Source organism: Monodon monoceros, unplaced genomic scaffold (genome assembly GCF_005190385.1).
Source record: "Monodon monoceros isolate NGI ecotype Baffin Bay Population unplaced genomic scaffold, NGI_Narwhal_1 Super_Scaffold_15, whole genome shotgun sequence".
Taxonomy (NCBI): Eukaryota; Metazoa; Chordata; class Mammalia; order Artiodactyla; family Monodontidae; genus Monodon; species Monodon monoceros.
The window spans coordinates 79,573,459-79,597,616 of record NW_021703771.1 but is presented as its reverse complement, the minus strand read 5'-3'; the positions used below and the strand labels follow the sequence as shown (position 1 = coordinate 79,597,616).

At 39.4% G+C, this 24,158-nt stretch overlaps 1 protein-coding gene and 1 pseudogene across 2 annotated transcripts in view; both read left to right on the top strand.

Moving 5' to 3' along the window:
* SERAC1 (serine active site containing 1) overlaps positions 1-17,759 on the top strand; it is a 78,484-nt gene extending 60,725 nt beyond the window's left edge. For both annotated transcript variants that reach the window (XM_029224196.1, XM_029224197.1), the window contains exons 11-17: positions 8,513-8,663; positions 9,971-10,112; positions 11,167-11,261; positions 12,501-12,598; positions 13,765-13,947; positions 15,100-15,243; positions 16,930-17,759. In XM_029224196.1, coding sequence (XP_029080029.1) covers positions 8,513-8,663; positions 9,971-10,112; positions 11,167-11,261; positions 12,501-12,598; positions 13,765-13,947; positions 15,100-15,243; positions 16,930-17,066 — 950 coding nt within the window. In that variant the 3' untranslated portion in view covers positions 17,067-17,759. The remainder of the gene's footprint in view (positions 1-8,512; positions 8,664-9,970; positions 10,113-11,166; positions 11,262-12,500; positions 12,599-13,764; positions 13,948-15,099; positions 15,244-16,929) is intronic.
* A 5,864-nt stretch (positions 17,760-23,623) lies between these two features.
* On the top strand, positions 23,624-24,158 carry LOC114895923 (annotated as a pseudogene).

The following is a 24,158-nucleotide window of genomic DNA, read 5'->3' as shown; positions in this document are numbered from 1 at the left end:
TGGTTTCCTATTTTTTAATAGTTTACAACTTATTATTGTACTTAAAAATTTGATGCCAGATTGTCTCAGCTTTGGTTAGTAGGAGCCCGGCAAATTGGCTCCTGTGTCCTTTGATATGCCCACATCATTTTGGGAGGCATTCCTTACTTTCCAGTATAACAAGATGTTCTAGGCTCATTTGTTCAAAGAATCCTGTTTCCTTTTAGTAGAGAATGAATTTTAGAGACCAAGATCTGGGTACTGTCTACATGTGCTTATTGCTCCTGGGGTGTCTTTGCTTCTGGGCTCTTTCAGTGGAAAAAGCAGGGTGATATATACAAATATATGTATGCATATACACAAATAAATATACATACCTATGTGCACATATACATGCATATGTTCAACAATATTTATTAGAAACGATGAATTTACATTTTTTTCTTGTATCACTCTGTTTTGTTTTTTTTTTTGAATTTACATTTAAGAGTGTCTTGATCAGCAGAAGTTTTTAACTTGCTGAAATCTGATTCGGGGATCAGCAGACTTTTCTATAAAGGACCACTTACTGTATTGGTTTAATTTGTTCCTCTTTTTTTATGGATTATTAAGGTAGAAACTTAGATCACTGATTTTAACCTTTTTTCTTGTTTCAGTTAATCTGTTGCTGTGTAACAGACCACCCTAAAACTCACTGGTTAAAACAGCAGCCATATATTTTGTTCATGAAACTGAAATTTGGGCAAGATTCAGTAGAGAGGGCCTTTATGTGCTATATGCAGCATCAGCTGGGCAGCTCAGCTGTGAGATGGAGGGTACATTTTGAAGATTGCTCGTGCACATGGCTTGCAAATTGGTACTGGCTCTCAGCTAGGAGCTCAGCCGGGGCTGGGGGCACTGGCTTCTTTCAACACTCGCCTTGGGCTTCCTTAAAGCCTGATGGCTCAGTTCCAAGGGCAAATGTTCCAAGAGAGAGACAGGTAAAAGCTCTTTTGCCTTTTATAGTCAAGCACTGGAAGTAAGTTTTGCCATGATCTATTGATTAAAAGTTAGTCACCAAGGCTAGCTCATATTTGAGGAGAAGGGATTTAGAAGGGGTTTAGACCCATCACCTCTTGATGAGAATGGTGTCAAAAGAATTTGAAGATGTGTTTTAAAGTCATTACAGTTATTTTCTAATATAGGTATTTAGAGCTGTAAATTTCCTCTAACCTGCTTTAGATGCATCCCTCAAATTTTGGATATATTGTATTTTCATCATTATTCAGTTTGAAATATTTTCTAATTTCCCTTATGATTTCTTCTTTGTCTCATGGGTTACTTAAAAGTGTGCTGCGTAACTTACAAATATTAATGGCTTTCTAGATGTCGTATGTCTTTGATTTCTAGTTTAATATTCCATGCATTCAAAGAACACACCCTGTAAGATTTTAGTTTTTGGAAATGTGACACTTATTTGATGGCCCATTTTATGGTCTATCTTGGTGAATGTTCTGTGTGCACTTGAAATGAAGGAATATTCTGTAGTTGTTGGATGAAGTGTTCTATACATAACAGTTCAACCAAGTTGGTTGATCATATTATTCAAATCTTCTCCAGATCTTTACCGAGTTTTGTCTAGTTTAATGAATTACTGAGACGTGTTAAATTCTTCAACTGTGATTGTGAATTTTTCTTCCTTTAGTTCTATCAGATTTTTCTTCCTTGTGAAATGTTCATTTTTTTATTATTAAGTATTGTCTCTATTACTGGTAATACTCCTTTTCTTCAAGTCTGCTTTGTCAGGTATTAAAATAGACATACTGGCTTTTTTTTTTTATGCTTGCTGTTTGCATTGCATATCTTTTGTCTTTTTCCCTTCTTTTGCTTTCATTTTTCTGCGACTAAAAATAAGTACGTCTCTAAGACAGCACATACTTGCATCTTTGTTAAAAAGTTCAGCTTGATAATCCCTTTTAATTGAAGTGTTTTGTCTCTTTAGCTCTAATGTAATTATTGGTAGTTTGGTTGTGTCTGTTGTCTTGCTCTTGCAATTTGTCCCCTCTCTGGTTTTTGTTTCTTTTTTTCTCCTTTACAGTCTATCTTAAATGCATATTATACCATTTTGTATATAACGTGAGAGTCTCACAACAGTATAATTCAGTTTATACACTCTGCCATCCTTTGTGGTATTGTCATAATTATAGACCATAATATGTTATAGACCACATATGTTATAGACCTCACAATATATTGTTGTTATTTTTGTTTTAACAGTCAAGTGGTATTTAAAGAACATAAGAAAACTTTTTATTTACATGTTTATAATATACAGCGCTCTTCCTTCTTTTCTATCTAAATTTGTGTCCGATATTATTTCACTTCATCCTAAAGACCTGGATCTGCCGGCAGCAAATTCTGTCACCTTTCATTTTCTGAAAATGTCTTGACTTTGCCTTTATTTTTTTATCCAGGGAAAGGTTATTTTCCATGGATAAAGAGTACTTTGTTGACAGTGTGTTATTTTTTTCTGTCAGCACTTAAAAAATACCATTCCATTCTCTCTCTCTTTTTTTTTTTTTGACCCAAGCCGAACATCAACCTTTTATTGATAACAAAGCAGCAATTTGGGGGCATGTTTCCAAGACGCCAAGAACAGGCTTCTGTCCCCATGCTCTCTGTGTGTGTGTGTGTGTGTGTGTGTGTGTGTGTGTGTGTTGTCTGATGAGAAGTCTCTTCTTATGTCCACTTTTCTTCTCTTATATGAAATGTATCTTTTTTCCTGTCTTCTTTTTAGATTGTCAGCAGTTTGACTGTGAAGTGCCTAGTCTATTTTTATATTTATCTTGCTTGGGGTCTACTGAGCTGACTGAATCTGTGAGTTGATGTTTTTGAGCAAATTTGGAAACTTTCCAGCTTGTCTATCTTTAGATATTCTTTTTTTTTGGTCCCTTTTTCTCTCTTCTTTCCTCTTGGGACTTCAATTATGTATATTAAATCTCTTGATTCTGTTCCACAGGTCATTGAGACTCTGTCCATGTCTTTCCCAAAATTTTTTTTCTCTGTGCTTTACCTTTCTTTTTTTCTTTTTCTTTTTTTTTTTTGCAGTACGCGGGCCTCCCACTGTTGTGGCCTCTCCCGTTGCGGAGCACAGGCTCAGCGGCCATGGCTCACGGGCCCAGCCGCTCCGCGGCATGTGGGATCTTCCCAGACCGGGGCACGAACCCGCGTCCCCTGCATCGGCAGGCAGACTCTCAACCACTGCGCCACGAGGGAAGCCCTTTACCTTTCTTTTTTTAATGTATCTTTTAATTGAGGTATAGCTGAAGTTTCAGGTATACAACATACTAATTCACAGTTTTTAAAGATAGCACTTCATTTATAGTTATTGTAAAATATCAGCTATATTCCCTGTGCTGTACAATATATCCTTGTAGCTTATTTATCTTATACATAGTAATTTGTACCTCTTAATTCCATACCCCTATCTTGCCCTTCCCCCCTTCCCTCTCTCCACTGGTAACTGCTAGTTTGTTCTCTGTATCCGTAAGTCTGTTTCTTTTTTGTTACGTTCGCTGGTTTATTTTTTAGATGCCACATATAAATGATATCATACAGTGTTTGTCTTTCTGTTGTATCATGCAGTGTTTGTCTTTCTGTTACCTGACTAATTTCACTAAGCATAATACCCTCCAAGTCCATCCATGTTATTGCAAATGGCAAAATTTCGTTCTTTTTATGGCTGAGTAGTACTCCATTGTGTGTGTGTGTGTGCGTGTGTGTGTGTGTGTGTGTGTATACACACACGCACACTATATCTTCTTTACCCAGTCATCTACTGATGGACACTTAGGTTGCTTCCATATCTTGGCTATTGTAAACAGCGCTTCTATGAACATTGGGGTGCATGTATCTTTTCAAATTAGTGTTTTAGTTTTATTTGGATATATACCCAGGAATGGAATTGTGGGGTCATATGGTAATTCTGTTTGTAGTTTCTGAGGAACCTCCATACTGTTTTTCACAGTGGCTGCACCAATTTACGTTCCCACCAACAATTTAGAAGCGTTCCCACCAACAATTTAGAAGCGTTCCCTTTTCTCCACATCCCTGCCAGTATTTGTTAGCTGTGTTCTTTTTGATGGTAGCCATTCTGACAGGTGTGAAGTGATAATCTCATTGTGGTTTTGATTTGCATTTCCCAATGTTGAGCATTGTTTCATGTACCTGTTGGCCATCTGTACGTCTTCTTTGGAAAAATGTCTATTCCTGTCTTCTGCCCATTTTTTAATCAGGTTGTTTTGGGTTTTTTTGATGTTGAGTTGTATGAGCTGTTTATATATTTTGGATATTAACCCCTTATGGGTCATATCATTTGCAAACGTTTTCTCCCATTCAGTAGGTTGTCTTTTCGGGTTTTTTTTGCGGTACGCGGGCCTCTCACTGTTGTGGCCTCTCCCATTGCAGAGCACAGGCTCCGGACACGCAGGCTCAGTGGCCATGGCTCACGGGCCCAGCCGCTCCGCGGCATGTGGGATCTTCCCGGACCAGGGCACAAACCCGTGTCCCCTGCACCGGCAGGCAGACTCTCAACCACTGCGCCACCAGGGAAGCCCTGTCTTTTCGTTTTGTTGATGGTTTCCTTTGCTGTACAAAAGCTTTTAAGTTTAATTAGGTGCTGTTTGTTTGTTTTTGCTTTTGTTTCCTTTACCTTAGGGGACAGGTCCAAAAAAAATATTGCTATGATTTATGTCAAAGAGTATTCCACCTATGTTTTCTAGGGATTTTATGGTTTCAAGTCTTACATTTAGGTCTTTAATCCATTTTGAGTTTATTTTTGTATATGGTGTAAGAAAATGTTTTAATTTCATCCTTTTACATGTAGCTGTCCAGTTTCCCAGCACCACTTATTGAAGAGACTGTCTTTTGTCCATTGAATATTCTTGCCTCCTCTGTTGTAGATTAATTGACCATAATTGTGTGGGTTTATTTCTGGGCTCTCTATTCTGTTCCACTGATCTGTATGTCTCTTTTTGTGCCAGTACCATACTGTTTTGATTAATGTAGCTTTGTAGTAGAGTCTGAAGTCAGGGAGCATGGCTCCTCCAGCTCTGTTTATTTTCCTCAAGATTGTTTTGGCTATTCAGGGTCTTTTGTGTTTCAATACAAATTTTTAAATTATTTGATCTAGTTCTGTGAAAAATGCCATTGGTATTTTGATAGGGATTGGATTGAATGTGTAGATTGCCTTGGGTAGTACGGTCATTTAAACAATATGAATTCTTCCAATCCATGAATACAGTATATCTTCCCATCTGTATGTGTCATCTTCAGTTTCTTTCATCAGTGTCTTATATATAGTTTTCCGAGTACAGGTATTTTACCTCCTTAGGTAGGTTTATTTCTAGGTATTTTATACTTTTTGATTCAGTGGTAAGTGGTAAGTGGTAAATCCTTAATTTCTCTGACAGTTCATTGTTAGTGTATAGAATGCAACAGATTTTTGTATATTAATTTTGTATCCTGCAGCTTTATTGAATTCATTGTTGAACTCTAGTAGTTTTTTTGGTGGCACCTTAGGATTTTTTTATGTATAAAGTATCAAGTCACCTGCAAACAATGACAGTTTTACTTCTTCCTTTCCAATATGAATTCCTTTTATTTCTTTTTCTTATCTGATTGGTGTGACTAGGACTTCCAAAACTATGTTGAATAAAAGTGGAGAGAGTGGGAATCCTTGTCTTGTTCCTAATCTTAGAGAAAATGCTTTCAGCTTTTCACCATTGAGTATGATGTTAGATGTGGACTTGTCATATATGGCCTTTATTATGTTGAGGTATGTTCCCTCTATACCCATTTTTTGGAGTTTTTATCATAAATGGATGTTGAATTATTTTTATTATTTTATTTTTTTAAATAAATTTATTTATTTTTGGCTGTGTTGGGTCTTGTTGCACATGCGCTTCTCATTGTGGTGCTTCTCTTGTTGCGGAGCACGGGCTCTAGGCATGTGGGCTTCAGTAGTTGTGGCTTGTGGGCTCTAGAGCACAGGCTCAGTAGTTGTGGCACACGGGCTTAGTTGCTCTGTGGCATGTGGGATCTTCCTGGACCAGGGATCGAACCCATGTCCCCTGCATTGGCAGGTGGATTCTTAACCACTGTGCCACCAGGGAAGTCCCCTGGCTGTTGAATTCTGTCAGTAGCTTTTTCTTCATCTTTTGAGATGATCATATGGTTTTTATTTTTCAGTTTGTTAATGTGGTGTATCACACTGATAGATTTGAAGATATTGAACCATCTTTGCATCTCTGGGATAAATCACACTTGATACATGGTGTATGATCCTTTTAATGTGTCATCAAATTCAGCTTACTAATATTTTGTTGAGAATTTTTGCTTCTATGTTCATCAGTGATATTGGTCTGTAATTTTATTTTTTTGTGATATCTTTGTCTGGTTTTGGTATTGGGGTGATGCTGGCCTTTTTGCATGAGTTCAGAAGCGTTCCTTCCTCTGCAATTTTTTGGAACAGATTGAGCAGGATAGGTGTTAATGCTTCTCTAAATGTTTGGTAGAATTCACTTGTGAAGCCATCTGGTCCCGGACTTTTGTTTGTTGGGAGTTTTTTTTTTATTACTGATTCAATTTCATTATTGGTAACTGGTCTGTGTACATGGCTGAAGTATAAAATCAAGTCACAGGCCAGTAGGAATAGTATAATTCCATTTAGGCAAAAAAAAAAACATATGGAGCTATAGTGTATATATAAATTATAGGTATGTAACTGAATTTTTAAAAAGGTTTGGAAAGGTGTCCACCAGACTTTTAACTTTGATTACTTCTGAGGATATAAGTGGGAATTGGGAAATGATGGGAGTGCTAAAGTGGGATGTTCATTATTAAGTGCTATTTTTGTTTGTTTTACAGTTAAAATGTATTCAGAAGTTATGTAATTAAAAAACAGTAAATATTTAAGAAAGACACAAGTTTTCCAAGGAGCATTAGGTGAAGCATCTCAGGCATTGTAAAAATACTTTGCCAACTAAAAAATGCTGTAGAAATGGCCTTGTGCCGTGCTTTCTCTTGTGTTTCCTTTCTTGTGACTCCGTTAAAAATAAAGCCATATTTTTGTACATACCAATAACATACTTGTATATCTCTATAGGTAGAATTTGAAAACATTAATTATTGTAAAGCATTCTATAAGAGATTTTGAAGAGGGATATTCTAATATTACACATTAGAGTATTGCTAAAGAATTATTGGGTCTGAAATTTCTTTTGGATTATTAAATAATGGCCTCCTATCATCACAGTGTTTCTCAACACTTTTGCCACAGAAAGTGGGAGGACGAAAGAGGGAGGACAAGCTACTCTCTATTGAGCACCTGCTGCGCTTGAAAATGGCAGTTTTTATATAGATTAATTTATTAGAACCTTCCTTCAGGTCAAATGAACCACGTAACTTGACTGAGTTTCCATAGCAAGTAAGCAAGGGACAGAAATTTGAGCTCAAGTCTCTCTGACCTCAAAGCCCATATTTTTATTTTAAATTAAATAATACATGAATAGACTCTCATTGTAAATACTTCAGAGAACACAGATATAGCAAAAAATTAAACCCAGCTTTATAAAGAGCCCTCCACAACCCCAACTCCCTCCTAAGAGGCAGTGACTTTAATAGTTTGGTGCCTCTTTCTAGATCTTTGTGTGTTTGTGTGTGTGTGTGTGTGTGTGTGTGTGTGCATGCACGCACAAGCATAAACTTTGCCTATATATTTATGTTCATAAAGCAATACACTGTTTTAAACAACAAAAACATAAAAAATAAATGAAATTGTACTGCACAAAGTATTTCTTCGTCTCCCTTTAAGAAATAGTTCTTCCAGACTGTTACATATAGAATGGATAAACAACAAGGTCCTACTGTATAGCACAGGGAATTATACCCAATATCCTGAGATAAACCATAATGGAAAAGAATATGAAAAAGAATGTATATGTAGTTATAACTGAGTCACTTCGCTGCACCGCAGAAATTAACACAACATTGTAAATCAACTATACTTCAATTTAAAAAAATGAGTTTTTCCTTCCTGAACCTCAGGTTTTATAAGTTTTTTGTCTGTCAAACAAGTTCATTATTAAGAAACTACTCACTCGTGTATTATTAAGGGCTGCTAATATGCCAATCAGAATGAAATAACTAGTGTTAACTCACTGAGTTTAATAATTTTTGCTAAAGCAAAATATGACATTTTCTTACCATTTATGGCCTCATCTCTAGTAATTACAACTTCTGTTAGATTTTCTAAATAAAGAAAATGGCTCTTAACCTTCGTTGAGATCCCTAAGGAGTACCTGGCTGGGGACATCACAGCATTGTGCTGTGGGACCCAGGGGGCCTTAGGGAAGAATGTAATTGTGGTGCTAGGGCTTTTTCTCGTAGACAGATGCTGAGGTTTGCCTTCCTCCCATTATTTTCAGCCTGAAAACCTCTCAGTAGTCTGAGACGGATTAGCGCTGGTGTTTAGAGAATATGTTCTTTTCACCAGGCTGGGTTTCCATACTGGTAGAAGCAATAAAGTCCCACCACATTATGGAGGCCTCACACGCCGCCAGAACCCTGGCTAATCTAGACCGAGAGACTGTGCAAGATAAGTACCAGGACGGCGTGTACGTGCTGCACCCCCAGTACCGCACAAGGTAAGAAGGCAGGGTAGAGCCGCTTTGTCCCTGTGGGGACGTAATGCTTCAAGGCCTTAATATTCTAACTTCTTTCTGCATAATTTAGATAAGTTAAATACCTTACAAATAAGTCAAATACCTTATTTACTGAAACAGTTTGCCCCTAATAACCTCAGAAGAATTGCAAGCTGTCGTGAAAGTATGGAACTAGCTAAATTACCAGGGTTATTTTATACCAGCGGCTTACCTTCAGGAAGGCTGCATTCACCTTTTATAACGTGTCTCACATAAACTCTGTAATGCATATTTCTTCTTTGTTTCATTACCTTTTTCATGTAAATCTAAGTTATTAACTGATTAGGGTTGTAGAGGTTGATCTGGATGAGAAGGAGCTAGGACATTATTACATGCAGGCAACCAAATCAGCCTGGGCCTAGAACTCAAGGGACTAGAGAAAGCTTAGGCGAGGTTATAAAAGCATGTATCGGAAGGAATAAGTTGTAATAAATTTGACTCATACTCCTTCTTAAGGTTATTTCTTTTTTTGTTTGTTTGTTTGTTTTCTTAAGGTTATTTCTGGTCACTATTTCCAGTCGTATCATTGCTAAGACAATAAATATACCACAATGAAAAAATTACACATTTCTTAGATTTTTGTCAGGCACTTTAATACCTCAGAAAACAGCAAGAACTTTTTTTTAACTTGAAAAATAGATTTCCTGGTTAATTCTAATTTGTAAATAAAATAATATGGTAATGTATTTTATGTGTTATATAATTGGGTGTGTATTATAAATAGCTTGCAAGTAATATACTATTGCAATTTTTTTAAATGGCATATACAAAGAAAGAATGTTACTTTAAAATCTCATTTGCTCTGTTTCTGATAAACATCATTTTCCTTGATAAAAACAATCTTTTTCATGCATACTGAGTTTGAAACTACACTAGCATATGATTTAATTTCTTAAATACTTTTATTGATTTGTGTAATATTCTCATGGAACTCTTTGGAGGGTAATCTATGACATCTGTCACTTCACTGATCACTAAGCGCATTACAGTTGATTTTGGTTGGTCTGCCTGCCTAGTTGTGTTTCCATCCTTACAGAGAGAGCAGTGAGCACACTGCATATATGTCTTTGCCAGAGCTCCTTTAGGGCTCCTCAGCAAACCTGTGCTTATAAAGCTTGCCTTAATTACGTTTATTTTATGTCATATAAACCTGCTAAAATAAGCACCATCCAAAGAGAGTGCTGTGTAGATTCTTATCAAAGTAATAATGCATTTTTTCTGCTTCTTTTAAAAACTCTCTCCCCTGTTAGCCAGCCCATTAAAGCAGATGTCCTGTTTATTCACGGCCTTATGGGAGCAGCATTCAAAACGTGGCGCCAGCAGGACAATGATCAGAATTTATCTGAAAAGGTTTCAGAGGATGAAACTAAGTATACAACATGTTGGCCCAAGGTAAGGAAGCGGCTACCTCTGGTTGGCCACCCTTATCCCGACACGCTGCTGTGTCACCGGCCTTTAGGGTCCTCCCTGTGACATGCTTACTTTCCTCTTTTTACTGGGATTTTTTTTCCATGCAGTTTTTCTTTTCCTTAGGGACACTTATAATATGTTACATGAACAACTGGGCTTATCACTCTGTGTTGTATAATTTACGGTACATTCTATGACTCTAAAAGAGTATTCTGTTAAGTAAAAAATGGGCAAAGGGCAAGGGCCAGTAAAATAGTCCACTTCCGTTAAAAATATAATTCAAAAAAATATATATATATAATTCAATAAATAATATATTAATAACAGCTGGCTAGTTCTGTGGTTTTAATAATTATAAAATAGAAAGACTTTGAAGAAGTAATTCTGCTTTGGATTTCTTTGACATTATTTCTTCTAAAGAGCCTAAACTTTGGCATTAATTTATTGAATGAAATTTATCTAAAGCTCAGTGAAAACTGATGCTGTAAATATGTATAAATAGTTCCTGGGGCTTTGTCCCACTTCTGCTTATCCACCTTCACAAGGGCTTATCAGCAGAAAGAGTGGTTGGCACTCTTTCTCTGGTGACACTGAAATATGGAGATGACGATAAACCTCGGATCCACAGAGACAGAACTGTAACTGTAATTAGTATCCGAGCTCTCAGGTCAAATCTCTAACCTCCGTCACGCTCTTCTGTCTGTCCTGAGATCACAGCTTTCTACTAAATGCTTTCAAAAAGCCAATTTGATCTAGACTCCAAAAACAGGCCCTGCTTTTGGCTATAGCAGATTAAAATTGAGAATATTCTCTTGAAACCTGCATAGACCTTATGCAATATCACCTTATGAGCAGAGATATAAAAAGATAAAACGCTGGAGTTATTTTTCTAGTCACCTTTATACTTTACTCCAATGCAGTCTTTTACTAGTTGTCAGTATTACAAGGGTCCTTTAGTTACGAATTTCAATTGCTAGGAAATAAGTGGAACAGTGGAAATTCATATCTTCCCTTTTGTACCTTTTATTTTACGTAGTCGTGGTTAGCAAGAGACTGTCCCGCTCTCCGAATTATATCTGTGGAGTATGACACCAGCCTTAGCGACTGGAGAGCAAGGTGCCCTATGGAAAGGTAACAGAGGGGGAAGGGTCCAGGCCACAAGTGGGCCCTCTGGGATGGAGGGGGGTTTTATCTTTGAGGCCACAGACAGGATTTTCTTATGGAAAACTAACCTAACCTTTCTTCTCTTCCTTATAGAGGAAGTTAGCTATAAATAATGAAACTGTATGAGGCTTAGATACAGTGTCAATGTTGGGCTCCTAACATGGTTCACTTAAAACTATTCACATAGTAAGGACCATGGATTCGAGAGCGAAGTTTCCTTAATTCCTGGAAGTAAACATGGGGCTTTTGGCTTTTGTGTTCACAAGCATACCACCTAAAGGAAGCCAAGAGAGATGCTGAGCAATGTAGGCTCCTTATGTCACTTGTACATCGTATGTGCCAATTGTATATACAGGAGAGAGCGCTCGATTTCTGGGCTTCAGGACCTAGACTACAGCCAATTCTGCCTTTGACTCACTAGCCATCTCAGGTCATTAAACTGGTCTGGGAAGTCTGGTCTACAAATGGAGGGAGTTGGTCTGATCTGTGTTATCAAACTGAGTGTTATATATGAATGACCGCCACCTAGGTGCCAGAGGAATGGTGCTGAGGGTCAGCGGGCGAGACCCCAGGGCTCCTTCCCCAGGTCACCCAGAGGAGCTCGCATAAACCTTTATTTCAAAGAGAGGATTCTCCACATACACAGTTTAAAACTACCAGACCAGACAGCTTTAGAGTTCCCTTTTAGTTTGAAAGTTACTTATTTGAAGTCTGATTCTAATAGCTTTGTGCTGTTTCTAAGTAACAAACCAAAATGATGAAAGCTTAGTGTTTGTAACATAAATACAAGTAGAACTAAACAGCAATGACAGCTGACTCCACAGGTGAACTCGCAAAGGACAGCGTGGTCTCTGCTGATCCTTGTCTTGTCAGGCCACCTAATGAGGAGGGACGCACACCCTAAGTGGTGGGGGCAATGGGGTAAGACCCAAGTTTGACCCGTGAAAATTGCCCGATACGTTTTAGATGCCTAAACAATGCTTGTTTCATAAATATTCCCACCTATGCCAGTGTGACTAAGTTAGAAATGGGGAATGAGCAATTGCAGGAATCAACCGGAGAGAATAGAGGTATTCCTGACTCCAAAATGTAGCATGTAGAATTGGTCCAATAAACAAAAGATCTTGCCTTAAAACGTGAATAGCAAAATTGGGGCAGGGGGAATCAGTAGCCTCCTGTCATACCCGCTGTTTTCATTTTGTTCAGAAAGTCCATTGCATTCAGGAGCAACGAACTTCTGAGGAAGCTCAGAGCTGCTGGTGTTGGGGATAGGCCAATGATTTGGGTATCACACAGCATGGGAGGTAAGTATGTTTCATTGTTGCCAAGCAAGCATTGTGAGGTTGTCAGCCATGCGAGCTCTCTGTTTTGTTTATTGGTAGCCCTTTTCCCCCCTAAATTAATGTTTTTGGCTATGGCTCCTCCCATGCTATTTGTTTTTCTAAGAGGGGACAACTAGTAAAAAACCATATAAAAAGAAAATGAGTTAAGCACTACGCTTGATAATGAGTGAATATCAGAAGCTGTCCATGGCGTATGTAAGCCCAACTTGTAAATATCTCTCAGCGTTCCTGGCTGGTCCCAGGGCCCCCCCTTTCTTCCCTGTTTCTCCAACCACCGCAGAGTCCGTCACTGCTCCTGTGCCCGCAGCCCCAGCCCCCTGCATGCCTGCTTACCCCTCGCCCAGGCCTGCAGAAGTGGCGGTGTGATCACAGGTGTCCCCTCTTTGGTCCCAGTGCTTGCTTGCTAAGCCACATCCCCTGCTTCTCCCAACCCACTCCCAGTCCAGTGCTAAATGTTCACCATCCACCTTGCAGAGGGCCTTTCAACTTGGCCTAGTTTATCTGATGAAATGCTCAGGACTGCTGACTCTTGAGTCTGGGCTTTTTGCTGAGAGAAAGGTGGATGTAGCCCTTTGTATCCTCAGAGACCGACTGTTACCATCCATGTTACCTTTGTGTTTCCCTATCAGCTCCAAGCCCAGGTTGGGGGACAGAAAAGAAGGTGCCTTCCTAGGTGCATTTTCCCACGGCAGCTTTGTTTTCTCCCCAGTGGATATGTGAGACTGTGTTTTTAAAATATTAGCACTGTCCTAACGGAGTGGTCGTCCGTGGGCTGCTGCGGGTAGGTGGGGAGGCTGGCTGCTGCATATGCGCGTCATTGATGGACACCCAACATGCAGTGCCTAGCTCTCTTCTCCGGGAGAGTTTATCCTGTGATGTAACGTCTGCTTTACAAATGAGCTTCTAGAGTCTTACCTGTTTGTAGTCTTGTGCTATATATTTTAGAGGATTGGGCGCATTACTAAGTGTTAATATTTTAAGGCCCTGTTTGTTGGACTACAGAGAATTATTGTTTAAACTTTTTTAAAGAAAGCATCTCTTTTTCAGTATTTCTCGTTTGCCTTTTTTTTTTTTTTAAATAAGGGAAGGAAAATAGCTTATGCATTGTTTTTCTTCTCTATGGCTAGGTCTTCTTGTCAAAAAGATGCTGTTGGAAGCCTCTAAGAAGCCAGAAATGAGTACTATTATAAACAATACCAGAGGAATAATTTTTTATAGTGTCCCTCATCATGGATCCCACCTGGCTGAATACTCTGTTAATATTCGTTATCTTCTCTTTCCCTCTTTGGAAGTCAAAGAACTCAGCAAGGGTAATACTTTTTTTCTAAAGGGAATTAGCATTGTGTTAACACCAGTTATACGGGAGAAGGAGGAGAACAGTTTTGACTAACAGTTTTAACTTGGCTGTATTACCTCATTTTACTATTTGTACATCAATTGTGTTTAGACTATCATGGAAACTTTTTAGTTTGGGGTTAATTTTTCTTTGATACGTTCCCTTTTTGTTCTTAAGCCATTATCTGCTTAAGAAATATAACAATAATTTTAACACTATCTTAGTTAAAATTTTTAAAGTTACATAATGTTTTGCGTTAAGTATTACTCCAAATTACCAAAGAACTGCTCTTTTCCACAAGTTTGGAAAATCATCAACTGTTAAAATATACACGAGCTTTTCAGATATTCATATTATAAGGCACTATATTTGTTTGGGGTTAAAAAGCATCTTCTCTTTCTCTGGAACACCTGTTAATCAGAATTTTGGGACCCTTGGCTTGAGCTTTAGTATACCATTGTCTTTTTGCTCATATGTTCTTTGTTCTGCTTTATGGAGAGTAACTGGACTTTCTCTTCAAACCTTTTGTTGAATTTGATTTTTTTTGCAAATTTTATCTTCCACAAGCTCTTTCTTGTTCTGTGATCCATTTTCTTTTGAAATCATTCTAAAGATACTAATTAGAGGTTTTTTTAAAAAAAAGTGTCTTCTGTGCCCAGGTTTTCTGTTTGCTCACCTGGTCTCTCTCAGGTGGTAGGCTTTCCTCTAAGACCTGGTGCTTCTTGGTCGCCCTTTGATACTTGAGGATGGGGGACAGGAAGGGGATGGGTGCTCTGTGATTATAGACAGGCTCTGTTGATGGGAGGCTGTGCTTCCGAGTGGACGTGGAAGTGCCAGCCAGCACACCGAGGGACCCCTCAGTCCCACACACCAAACTGCCCTGGGTACTGCTTCTGGTCAGCCAGCAATGTGAGAAAACTCTCCCGCTGACACTGGCCTCTAAGTTCTAGATTGGTTTTAGCCCTTTTCTCTCATCTTAATGGCTTCTTAGGAAGAAGAGAAAATAAACAAGCCACCAGCTTGAATCAGAACCCTAATTTCCTCTCTAAATTTGGAAGGTTGATGCATTTTATTATGAACTAGATAAATAGATCTTGTTACAATCTCGCTCTCTATAATTTTACAGATTCTCCTGCACTTAAAACACTACAGGATGACTTTCTGGAGTTTGCAAAAGATAGAAACTTCCAGGTGCTGAGTTTTGTAGAAACACTACCAACCTACATTGGTAGCATGATTAAACTCCACGTGGTGCCCCTGGAATCAGCAGGTATTCACTCTTTTGAAACTTGTTTGTCCTTAGTTTCCTGGTTGGTGGTAATCATAAACGTCAACTTTTATATCCAGTTTCTCAGTTTTAGGAGACAGTTTTATGAAGATTTAGATTGTTATTCTTTTAAGCCATAGATTAAAACTTCTCTGCAAATATTTAACCTTGGCATTCCCCTTCCCTCCTTTTATTTAACTGATTAGACAGCAAAGGTTAATTGGCTAACTCTGCGTTAGCTCTCAACAGTGAAATCTGCTGCATTAAGGTAAGAATACAGAGCTTTTCTATCAGCTAGATTAAAAGGAGCAGTTCATTTCACAGATTGATAGCCGCCTGCAGGAACCTTAAATCAGCTAAAGGTGTGGAAGCTTAGTAAATAACTGGAAGATACATGGGGAATAGTCAAGCAACAGAGATTGTGAAGGAAAAAACTAGTGTTAAAGTTCAGTGTCTTCCTAATCCTGGGACTGAGGGAAATGACCAATGCCTGCTACTGCAGCACTGTAGCCTACTGTAGGCTCTTTGAGGGCAGAGCCCAAATCTCAGTTCTCCTTATAGCCTCCTGTGTTACTCTGAGCATAGTAAAGAGCCCGTACATTTCACTCCCTGAAATGCTTTCCCCTCAACCTGGCTAACTCTTTAGTTGCTTGTCAGACCCTTTTCTGATCACTTTGAGGGCCTGGGTCAGGTGCTGTCCTGGTAGCACTCTGCCATTACCGAGAGCTCCTGGCAGCCAGGCATGGTGCGTATCTGGAGCGCCTGCCAGATGGTTCTTCTGTCTGCGTAACAAGTTTTGTCCTACTTCATTATTATCTATATAAAATGAAAAAGGCTTGATATCCTATAGTGGAATCTGAAGAGACTTTACCTTAAAGCAATATGCCATAGGGTGAGGAACTGCTGTTTGGTAGTTGAAGAACCTGAAGAGTTCAAAGAACAGTGGCCAGTTTTTTGTTTTCTTTTAAGATGAATTTGGGAGCTTAAGGCAAAATTAATATTGTGGACCAGCTGCTGGTAGTGACATAGCCTTGTCATCATTCTATCTACCCCTTCTTCTGTGTCACCAGGTGGGCAGTCTTCCTTCATAACCACCAGCTGCACTTCCTCACCTGGCTGGCTTCACTAGTACCTCCTGTCACTTCCATCTAGGTGGACTTGGTTAGGCTGAAACATCAAAAACTCAACCAGCTCTCTCAAGCACCACATCATCTCCTTCCCTGGTAGAGTGAGCATGGAGGGCGGGTATAGAAGGGATTCCATGTGAGACGTTCCCATTCGTTTCATCAGGGCACGGGAGCTCATTATCAAGTTTCTAATATTAGCTCTAGGAATAGAAGTGGTTCAGAGAAGTGTGGAATAACTTAGTAATAACCTGCAGTGGGTAAACGTTTTGAAGGTGACAGTGCTCAGGCTCTGTTCACTATTGAATTAGGAAATCGGCAGCACACACACAGAATTTATGAGAAAAGCATAAAGTTATAATTACACCTACTGAGACTCCATTCTCACGTGAGTAGTCAAATGCAGTTTAGTTACAGTCAAACTTTAAGTTCCTTTATCTCTGAAAAGAGGTTCTCTATCACAACCAAATCAACATTTACAACTACGCATTTGGCCTCTTTCACTGTTGACAGGGGGCAGCTTATATTTTTACTTAAATTTTATTGACATTTTTGTTTTCTTCAGATCTAGGCATTGGAGATCTAATTCCTGTGGATGTTAACCATTTGAACATTTGTAAGCCAAAGAAAAAGGATGCTTTTTTGTACCAACGTACCTTACAATTCATCCGTGACACTTTAGCCAAAGACCTGGAAAACTGACAATTGTCTTTTTCTTTTTTCACACGTGAACACAGTGCAAGAAACGTGGTGTTCTCTCTTTTTAAGCTCTACGCAATCATGCAAATGTAGTCATTATGGCATTAATGTGGCCTGGAGTATGTTGCAGGCAACAGAATATTGTTCTGTAAAACACAAACCCAGAAGTGTCAATCAAAGAAAGAAGGGCTAGACTGGATTCTTCTGATTGAAAAAAACTTCCATATGTGCCAGTTTATGTTTTGCAGTGTTGTCCCTGGTGATAGGGAGCAAGCTGCTATGGCTAAAGGATGTGATCTGTGACTTTTGTCATCTGTGACTGTCCCTGGCTCATGCTGGGAGCAGCGCTGATGGCTTCTGAAGGGAGAGCCATCACCAGTTTACCACAGAAATGCCTGTTGGAGGGTGCCTAAAATGGAGAGAGAATGAACTAGAACATAAAGACTCTGTTTTGGGTCAGGGTTTCCATGTGCTGTAAGTTTTTAAAACTTGTCAGTGTAAACCTTTGTGTAACATGTTAGCTTTGTTACACGCCTTGTCATCCATGGGTCATTTCCTTGTAAGTTTTTATTTTCATATTGCTGAGAACAAATATTTCTCTTTTTAAAAAATTTCTAGCCTATAATAATTCTTTCCAGACTGTAGCTACCTATACTTTTAATTTTTCCCAGATAAGAATAATAAATCCATTGTTGATCAGAGTGTGGACTGAAACTATTCTAAGCTATTATATATATATTAGCAATACTTAATATCACAATCCTCAGATTCTTTTTAGCTAAAGTATACCATTATTTCTTGCTCATTAGGAAATGGTATTAATTGGTCTCCAGCATGTGAGAAATAGGAAATCATCCTGATGACTTTTTTTTTAAGTAACAGCATTATTGAGCTATAATTCACATACCATAAAATTCACCCTTTTAAATGCACAGCTCATTGATTTTTAGTGTTTACAGAGTTGTGCAACCATCACCACTATCTAATTTCAGAACATTTCATCATCCCTCCAGATAACCCCACACCCACTAGCAATCACTCCTCCTCTTCTCTCCCCCAGCCCCTGGTAAACACTAATCTTTCTGTCTCTGTGGATTTGCCTATTATGGACATTTCATATGAATGACAAGTTTTAAAAAATTTATAATACGTGGCCTTCTGTGTCTGGCTTCTTAGCATAATGTTTTGAAGGTTCATCCATGGTGTAGCATGTATACATGTAGTAGGACTTCGTTCCTTTTTATGGCCAAATAATATTCCATTGTATGGATGTACCACATTTGTTTATCCATTCATCAGTTGAGGGACATTTAGGTTCTTTCAATGTTGGGGCTGTTATGAATAATGCTGCTGTTAACATTCACGTACAAGTTTTTGTGTGGACATGTTTTCCATTCTCTTGGGTATATACTAGGAGTGGAATTGCTGGGTCATGTTAAGCTTATGTCTACCATTTTGAAAATGATGGACATTTGTAGAATGGGATAGTCAAAGCTAAAAGGAGTACAGCATCTGAAGGTAAACTGGGGGCATCAGTGAACCTTAACAACATCTAATTGTTTAATTATGCAAAAACCTAACAAGTGACTTAACTACCTGTTTTGTTATGTAGCTATAGAGTGTGCTAGTTAGCTATCAACAATAAACTCTAGCTAATGGAATCACGTGGGGAGAGGGGTGTAGATAGGCTTGGTTCGTTTTCTTTTTCTGTTTTCCATGAACCATGGCAGAGATACCATGGCTGGAATATCTGTTCATTAACTTAGAGTAATGAAATGAAACCCCACTTTGCAAAATCTCAATATAGCCATTATAGCTGTGCTTTAAAAATAAGGTCTGGGAGAGAGATCCAGTGTACTTCTGAATGACTATAGCTTTTCAGGCAAGTCACTTACCATTTCTGTTCATTCTGTTTATGAAATGGATATGATGTATACAGATTCACTTCATCAGTCCGGTAAGATTTAAGTCAATAATGTTTTAAAAATAATCATCACCTGAAAAACTCTAAGAACACAAAGTATGAAAACATACACATTTGAAATAGTTTTAAACTTAGACCATCAGTAAAATGGTTCTCCTAGTTCAATCAGCCTTGTTTAAATATCCTTTCTGGAAAAAATTTCAAATGAAGCTTCCTATGACCTTTCCCCTCATGGGAAAAGTCTCTTTAAATGATCTATCCAGGAAGGAAATAAACAGAATACAGGTGTTAGCAGACTACTGAAAGCAAGCTGTAAATAAAATTCAGATGAAAAGTTAATTATCCTTATCTATAAGCCCTTTACTTCTTTCTGATTACGTTGTCAACCCTAAAAGTTAAGGGCACCGAGTCCCCCCTTTAGTGTTTAAATGTCACCATAGAGAGAGTCAGACTACAAACGGAGGAGCGTGATGCCTTTCTTGACTCCATCTCAACCATTCACCCAAGGTCACAGCAACAGGCATAATATGGTGGAGGACGCAGCCCTCTGCTCAGGTCGGGGCGCCCATGGTAGTGGATGCCAGCACTGGTTTCCTGTTGTTGAGAAAGACAGCACAGTCACAGAGTGACGTGTGTATCTCTTTTGAACTTGGCTCATAATTTACAGTGCCCCTCAAATTATTTCTAATTCCTAGAATTTGACTTTTAGGCATACCCTCCTGAATTTTCATCTCTTTGTTATATTAAATATGTTAAAATGTATGGTTTCGCTTTTATTGACATTTGGTATAAAAATTATGTCCATGAAAAAAATTTAAACATGTTCAATAAATGCAATTTTAATGTACTCAGTAAAACTGATTGTGCCCTTATATTGGATGTTGAACACTCCCCAAAGCTAATCGCTTAAAATCTATTAGAAATTTATTGTATAATTATAAATTACCTTAATAAAGCAGAAGACATAAAAAGGCAGTTTAATATCCAAGACGTTTCCAAATTTAGAAAAAGCCATTCTTGTAAAAATTCCAGTTCTTAATCTGCTTTTAGCTTGGCCTTGGAGTTTAGAAACAGTGTCATGGAATTCAACACCTGGTTCCAAAGTTTGAAAACACTAAGCTTACTAGAATCTTTGATTTTTAATTTAATCCAAACTATTTCAGGATTGTTAAAGCTAATTTACATTGAAAGCTGGATACGCACTGATTCCTAGGATCATTAGAGAGTGCTGGATATGAATGTAATCCCTAAGCGTAAAAAGCTTTGGGTATGTATACATCTAGATGGGTTTTAGAATATTTTGACATCTGGGATTACCAGATTAAAACATTTTTGAGAGTTCTGGACCAGGATGGTGACATAGGAGGCTCCTGAACTCGCCTGCTCCACAGACACCAAATTTACAGCTACACACGGAACAGTTCCCTCAGAGAGAAGTTCAGAAACTAGCTGAGCAACTCCTACACGTTGGGTGAACGAGAAAATGCCCATGTTGAAATGGATAAGAAAGACTGAGACACACTGTCACCATAAATCTCACCCTTGGCACAGTGAGATACAATCAGGAGGGAGCACACAACTCCCAGCTTCTGCCTGAGGAGTGAAGGGTTTGGGCCCAACATCCAGTGCCCCAACTTTCAAGTCTTCCACCTGAAGGATGGACCCCCCCACACACCAAAACACCTAGCTTTGAAAGCCAGCAGGGCTTGCATCCACAAGACCCACAGGTCTATAGCAAAGAAAAAAACAGTTCTAAATGGGCTTGCAAGGACTCACAGTGGCTTTCCCCCCAGGGCTCAGCACAAGGGCAGCAGACAGAAATGCCCATCTCCCAGCCTTTTCCTGAAAGATGCCCATTTGTTTATCTTAAAAGCTGCGGCCTGAGGGTCAGGCTTCTAATTTAGCACACATCTAGAGGATGACTGTGATCTTCCCTGGGGACCAGGGAGGCTGGTGGTTCTGTCTCTGCATTCTTCCTCTTGCCCACTCGAGGTTGCTGGTGTCTTCCTGGAAGGAGCTTCAACACATCTCTAGTGCCCTGTCTTTTGTGGCTGTTACCCAGGGAGTGCACCGCTTGATTACTTGCCTCTGATGGCCAGCAAGCCTTGTGTTTGTGGATCCCACAGGACTGTACAAAGAAACAGTTCCATCCCCCTATTGCTCAGCACAGAGGGAGCAGACAGAAACACCCATCTTCCAGTCTTTCCCTGGACGGGTCTATCTGTATACTTGAAAAGCTGCTGCCTGAGGGTTCAGTTTCCAATCAGCCTGCATCTAGGTACTGACTGAGAATGTTCCCTTTGGAACACTGAGAGGTCCTAGCAGAACCTCAACTCCCGGGAGCCACTAAGAACAAAGAAGGAGGTTCAGACAGTCACAGAGTTTGAGAGATAACCAAGAGCTTGATGGGCTGAATCCTAGGTTCATCTCCTACTCGAGACCACTCTGTCAAGACTGGGGACTTCCCTGGTGGCGCAGTGGTTAAGAATCCACCTGCCAATGCAGGGGACACGGGTTCAATCCCTGGTCTGGGAAGATCCCACATGCCGTAGAGCAACTAAGCCTGTGCGCCACAACTACTGAGCCTGTGCTCTACAGCCTGTGAGCCACAACTACTGAGCCCGTGTGCCACAACTGCTGAGCCAGCGCACCCTAGAGCCCACATGCTCTAGGGCCCACTTGCCACAACTACTGAGCCTGTGTGCCGCAACTACTGAGCCCATGCCCTAGAGCCCGCGTGCCACAACTATTGAGCCCATGCACCACAACTACTGAAGCCCACGCGCTTTAGGGCCCACGTGCCACAACTACTGAAGCCCATGCGCCCTAGAGCCCATACGCTGCAACTACTGAAGCCCACATGCTGCAACTACTGAAGCCTGTGTGCCTAGAGCCCATGCTCCACAACAAGAGAAGCCACTGCAATAAGAAGCCCGTGCACTGCAACAAAGAGTAGCCCCCGCTCACCACAACTAGAGAAAGCCTGCATGTAATGAAGACGCCCCACCCAGAAAAAAAAGACTGGGAGAGGTGGCTATTTTATCTAATGCACAGAAGCCAACACAGGGAGTCAAGGAAAATGAAGAAACAGAGGAATATGTTGCAAACAAAAAGATGAAACTCCAAAAACAGACCTTAGCAAAATAGAGATAAATAAGTTCCAAATAATGGTCATAAAGATGCTCACCATGGTCAGGAGAGTAATGCATGAATAGCGTGAGAATTTCAGCCAAAACATAGAAAATAAGAAAGAATCAATCAGAAATCACAGAGCCGAAGAATACTAACTGAAAAACGTAATAGGGGGTTCAATGGCAGACCAGATCATGGGGAAGAAAGGATCAGCAAACTCAAAAAGAGGGCAGTGGAATGCATCCAGAGGACAAAAAAAAAAAAAAAAAAAAGTGAAAAAGAATGAAGATAGCTTAAGGGACCTATGGGATACCATTAAGCAGACTTGATACTTGCATTATAGAGGTTCCAGAAGAAGAGAGAAAAAAGGATCAGAAAGCTTATTCAAAGAAATAAAGGGTAAAATCTTTCCTAAGCAGGAATCCCAAAGGGTTCCAAATAAGATGAATTCAAAGAGCCCCACAAACTTTGCTGTACACTGGAAACTAACACAACATTGTAAATCAACTATACTCCAATAAAAACTTGTAGAAAAACAAAAAAACAAAGCCCCAGGGAATTCCCTGGAGGTCCAGTGGTTAAGACTCTGTGCTTCCACTGCATGGGGCACAGGTTCGATCCCTGGTCAGGGAATTAAGATCCCACAAGCCGCATGGCAGGGCCACAAAAAGAGCCCCACACTGAGACACATTATAATTAAACTGTCAAAACAAGGAGAGAATCTTAAAAGCAGCAAGAGAAAAACAACTTCTTATATACAAGGGAACCCCATAAGACTACCAGCAGATATTTTGCAGAACTTTTGCAGGCCAGAGAGGAGCGACACAATATATTACAAGTGCTGATATATTACCAAGAATACACTACCTGGCAAAGTTGTTCTTCAGAGTGGAAGAAGGGATGGAGTTTTTCAGACAAGCAAAAGCTGAAGGAGTTCATCACTACCAGACCAGACTTACAAGGAATGTTAAAGGGACTTCTTCATGCTGAAATGAAAGGACACTATTTAGTAACAGGAAAACATATGAAAGCGTGAATCTCACTAGCAAATGTAAATACAGATGGTCCCCGACTCACAATGGTTCAACTTAATGATTTTTCGATTTTATAATGGTGCAAAAGTGGTGTGCATTCAGTAGAAACCGTACTCCAAATTTTGATCTTTTCCTGGGCTACCAATATATGGTACGATACTCTCTTATCAGCCACATGATCACAAGGGTAAACAACTGATACACTTAAAACCGTTCTGTACCCATACAATCATTCTGTTTTTTACTTTCAGTATTCCATAAATTACATGAGATATTCAACACTTTATTATAACATAGGCTTTGTGTTAGATGATTTTGCCCAACTGTAGGCTAATGTAAGTGTTGTGAGCAAATTTAAGGTAGGCTAGGCTAAGCTATGATTTTCAGCAGGTTACGTGTTTTAAATGCATTTTCAACTTACAATATTTTCAATTTATGATGGATTTATCAGGATGTAACCCCATCATACATTGACCCACGGCCATGTCGGCCTGCTACTAAGTAAGAGGCATTTCAATTACAGATCAAGGAGGACTGGAGAAAGAAAGCACAGATCTGTACAGGGTGGCACTGCAGTTGTCAATCTGAGTGTTCTCAATTTGGTCATCATAAAAAAATAGGGAGAAGGATATTCCTGGACTCATTAATACTACTGTGCCTTGTCACCTGGGGCCCAAAAGAGTTGGTGGAATCCAGAAACTTTTCAGTCCCCCTAAAGAGGATAGCGTTTGCCCATATGTTGAGAGAAAGCCCTTAAACAAAGAAGGTGAGAAACCTGGGACCAAAGCACCCAAGATTCAGTGTCTTGTTACTCCACATGTTGTGCAACACACACATTGGTGTATTGCTCTGAAGAAACAGTGTACTAAGGAAAATAAGAAAGAGGCTGCAGGATATGCTATGCCTTTGGCCAAGAGAATGAAGGAAGCCAAAGCAAAACGCCAGGAACAGATTGCCAAGAGATGGAGGCTGATGTCTCTGAGAGTTTTGACCTCTAAGTCTTGA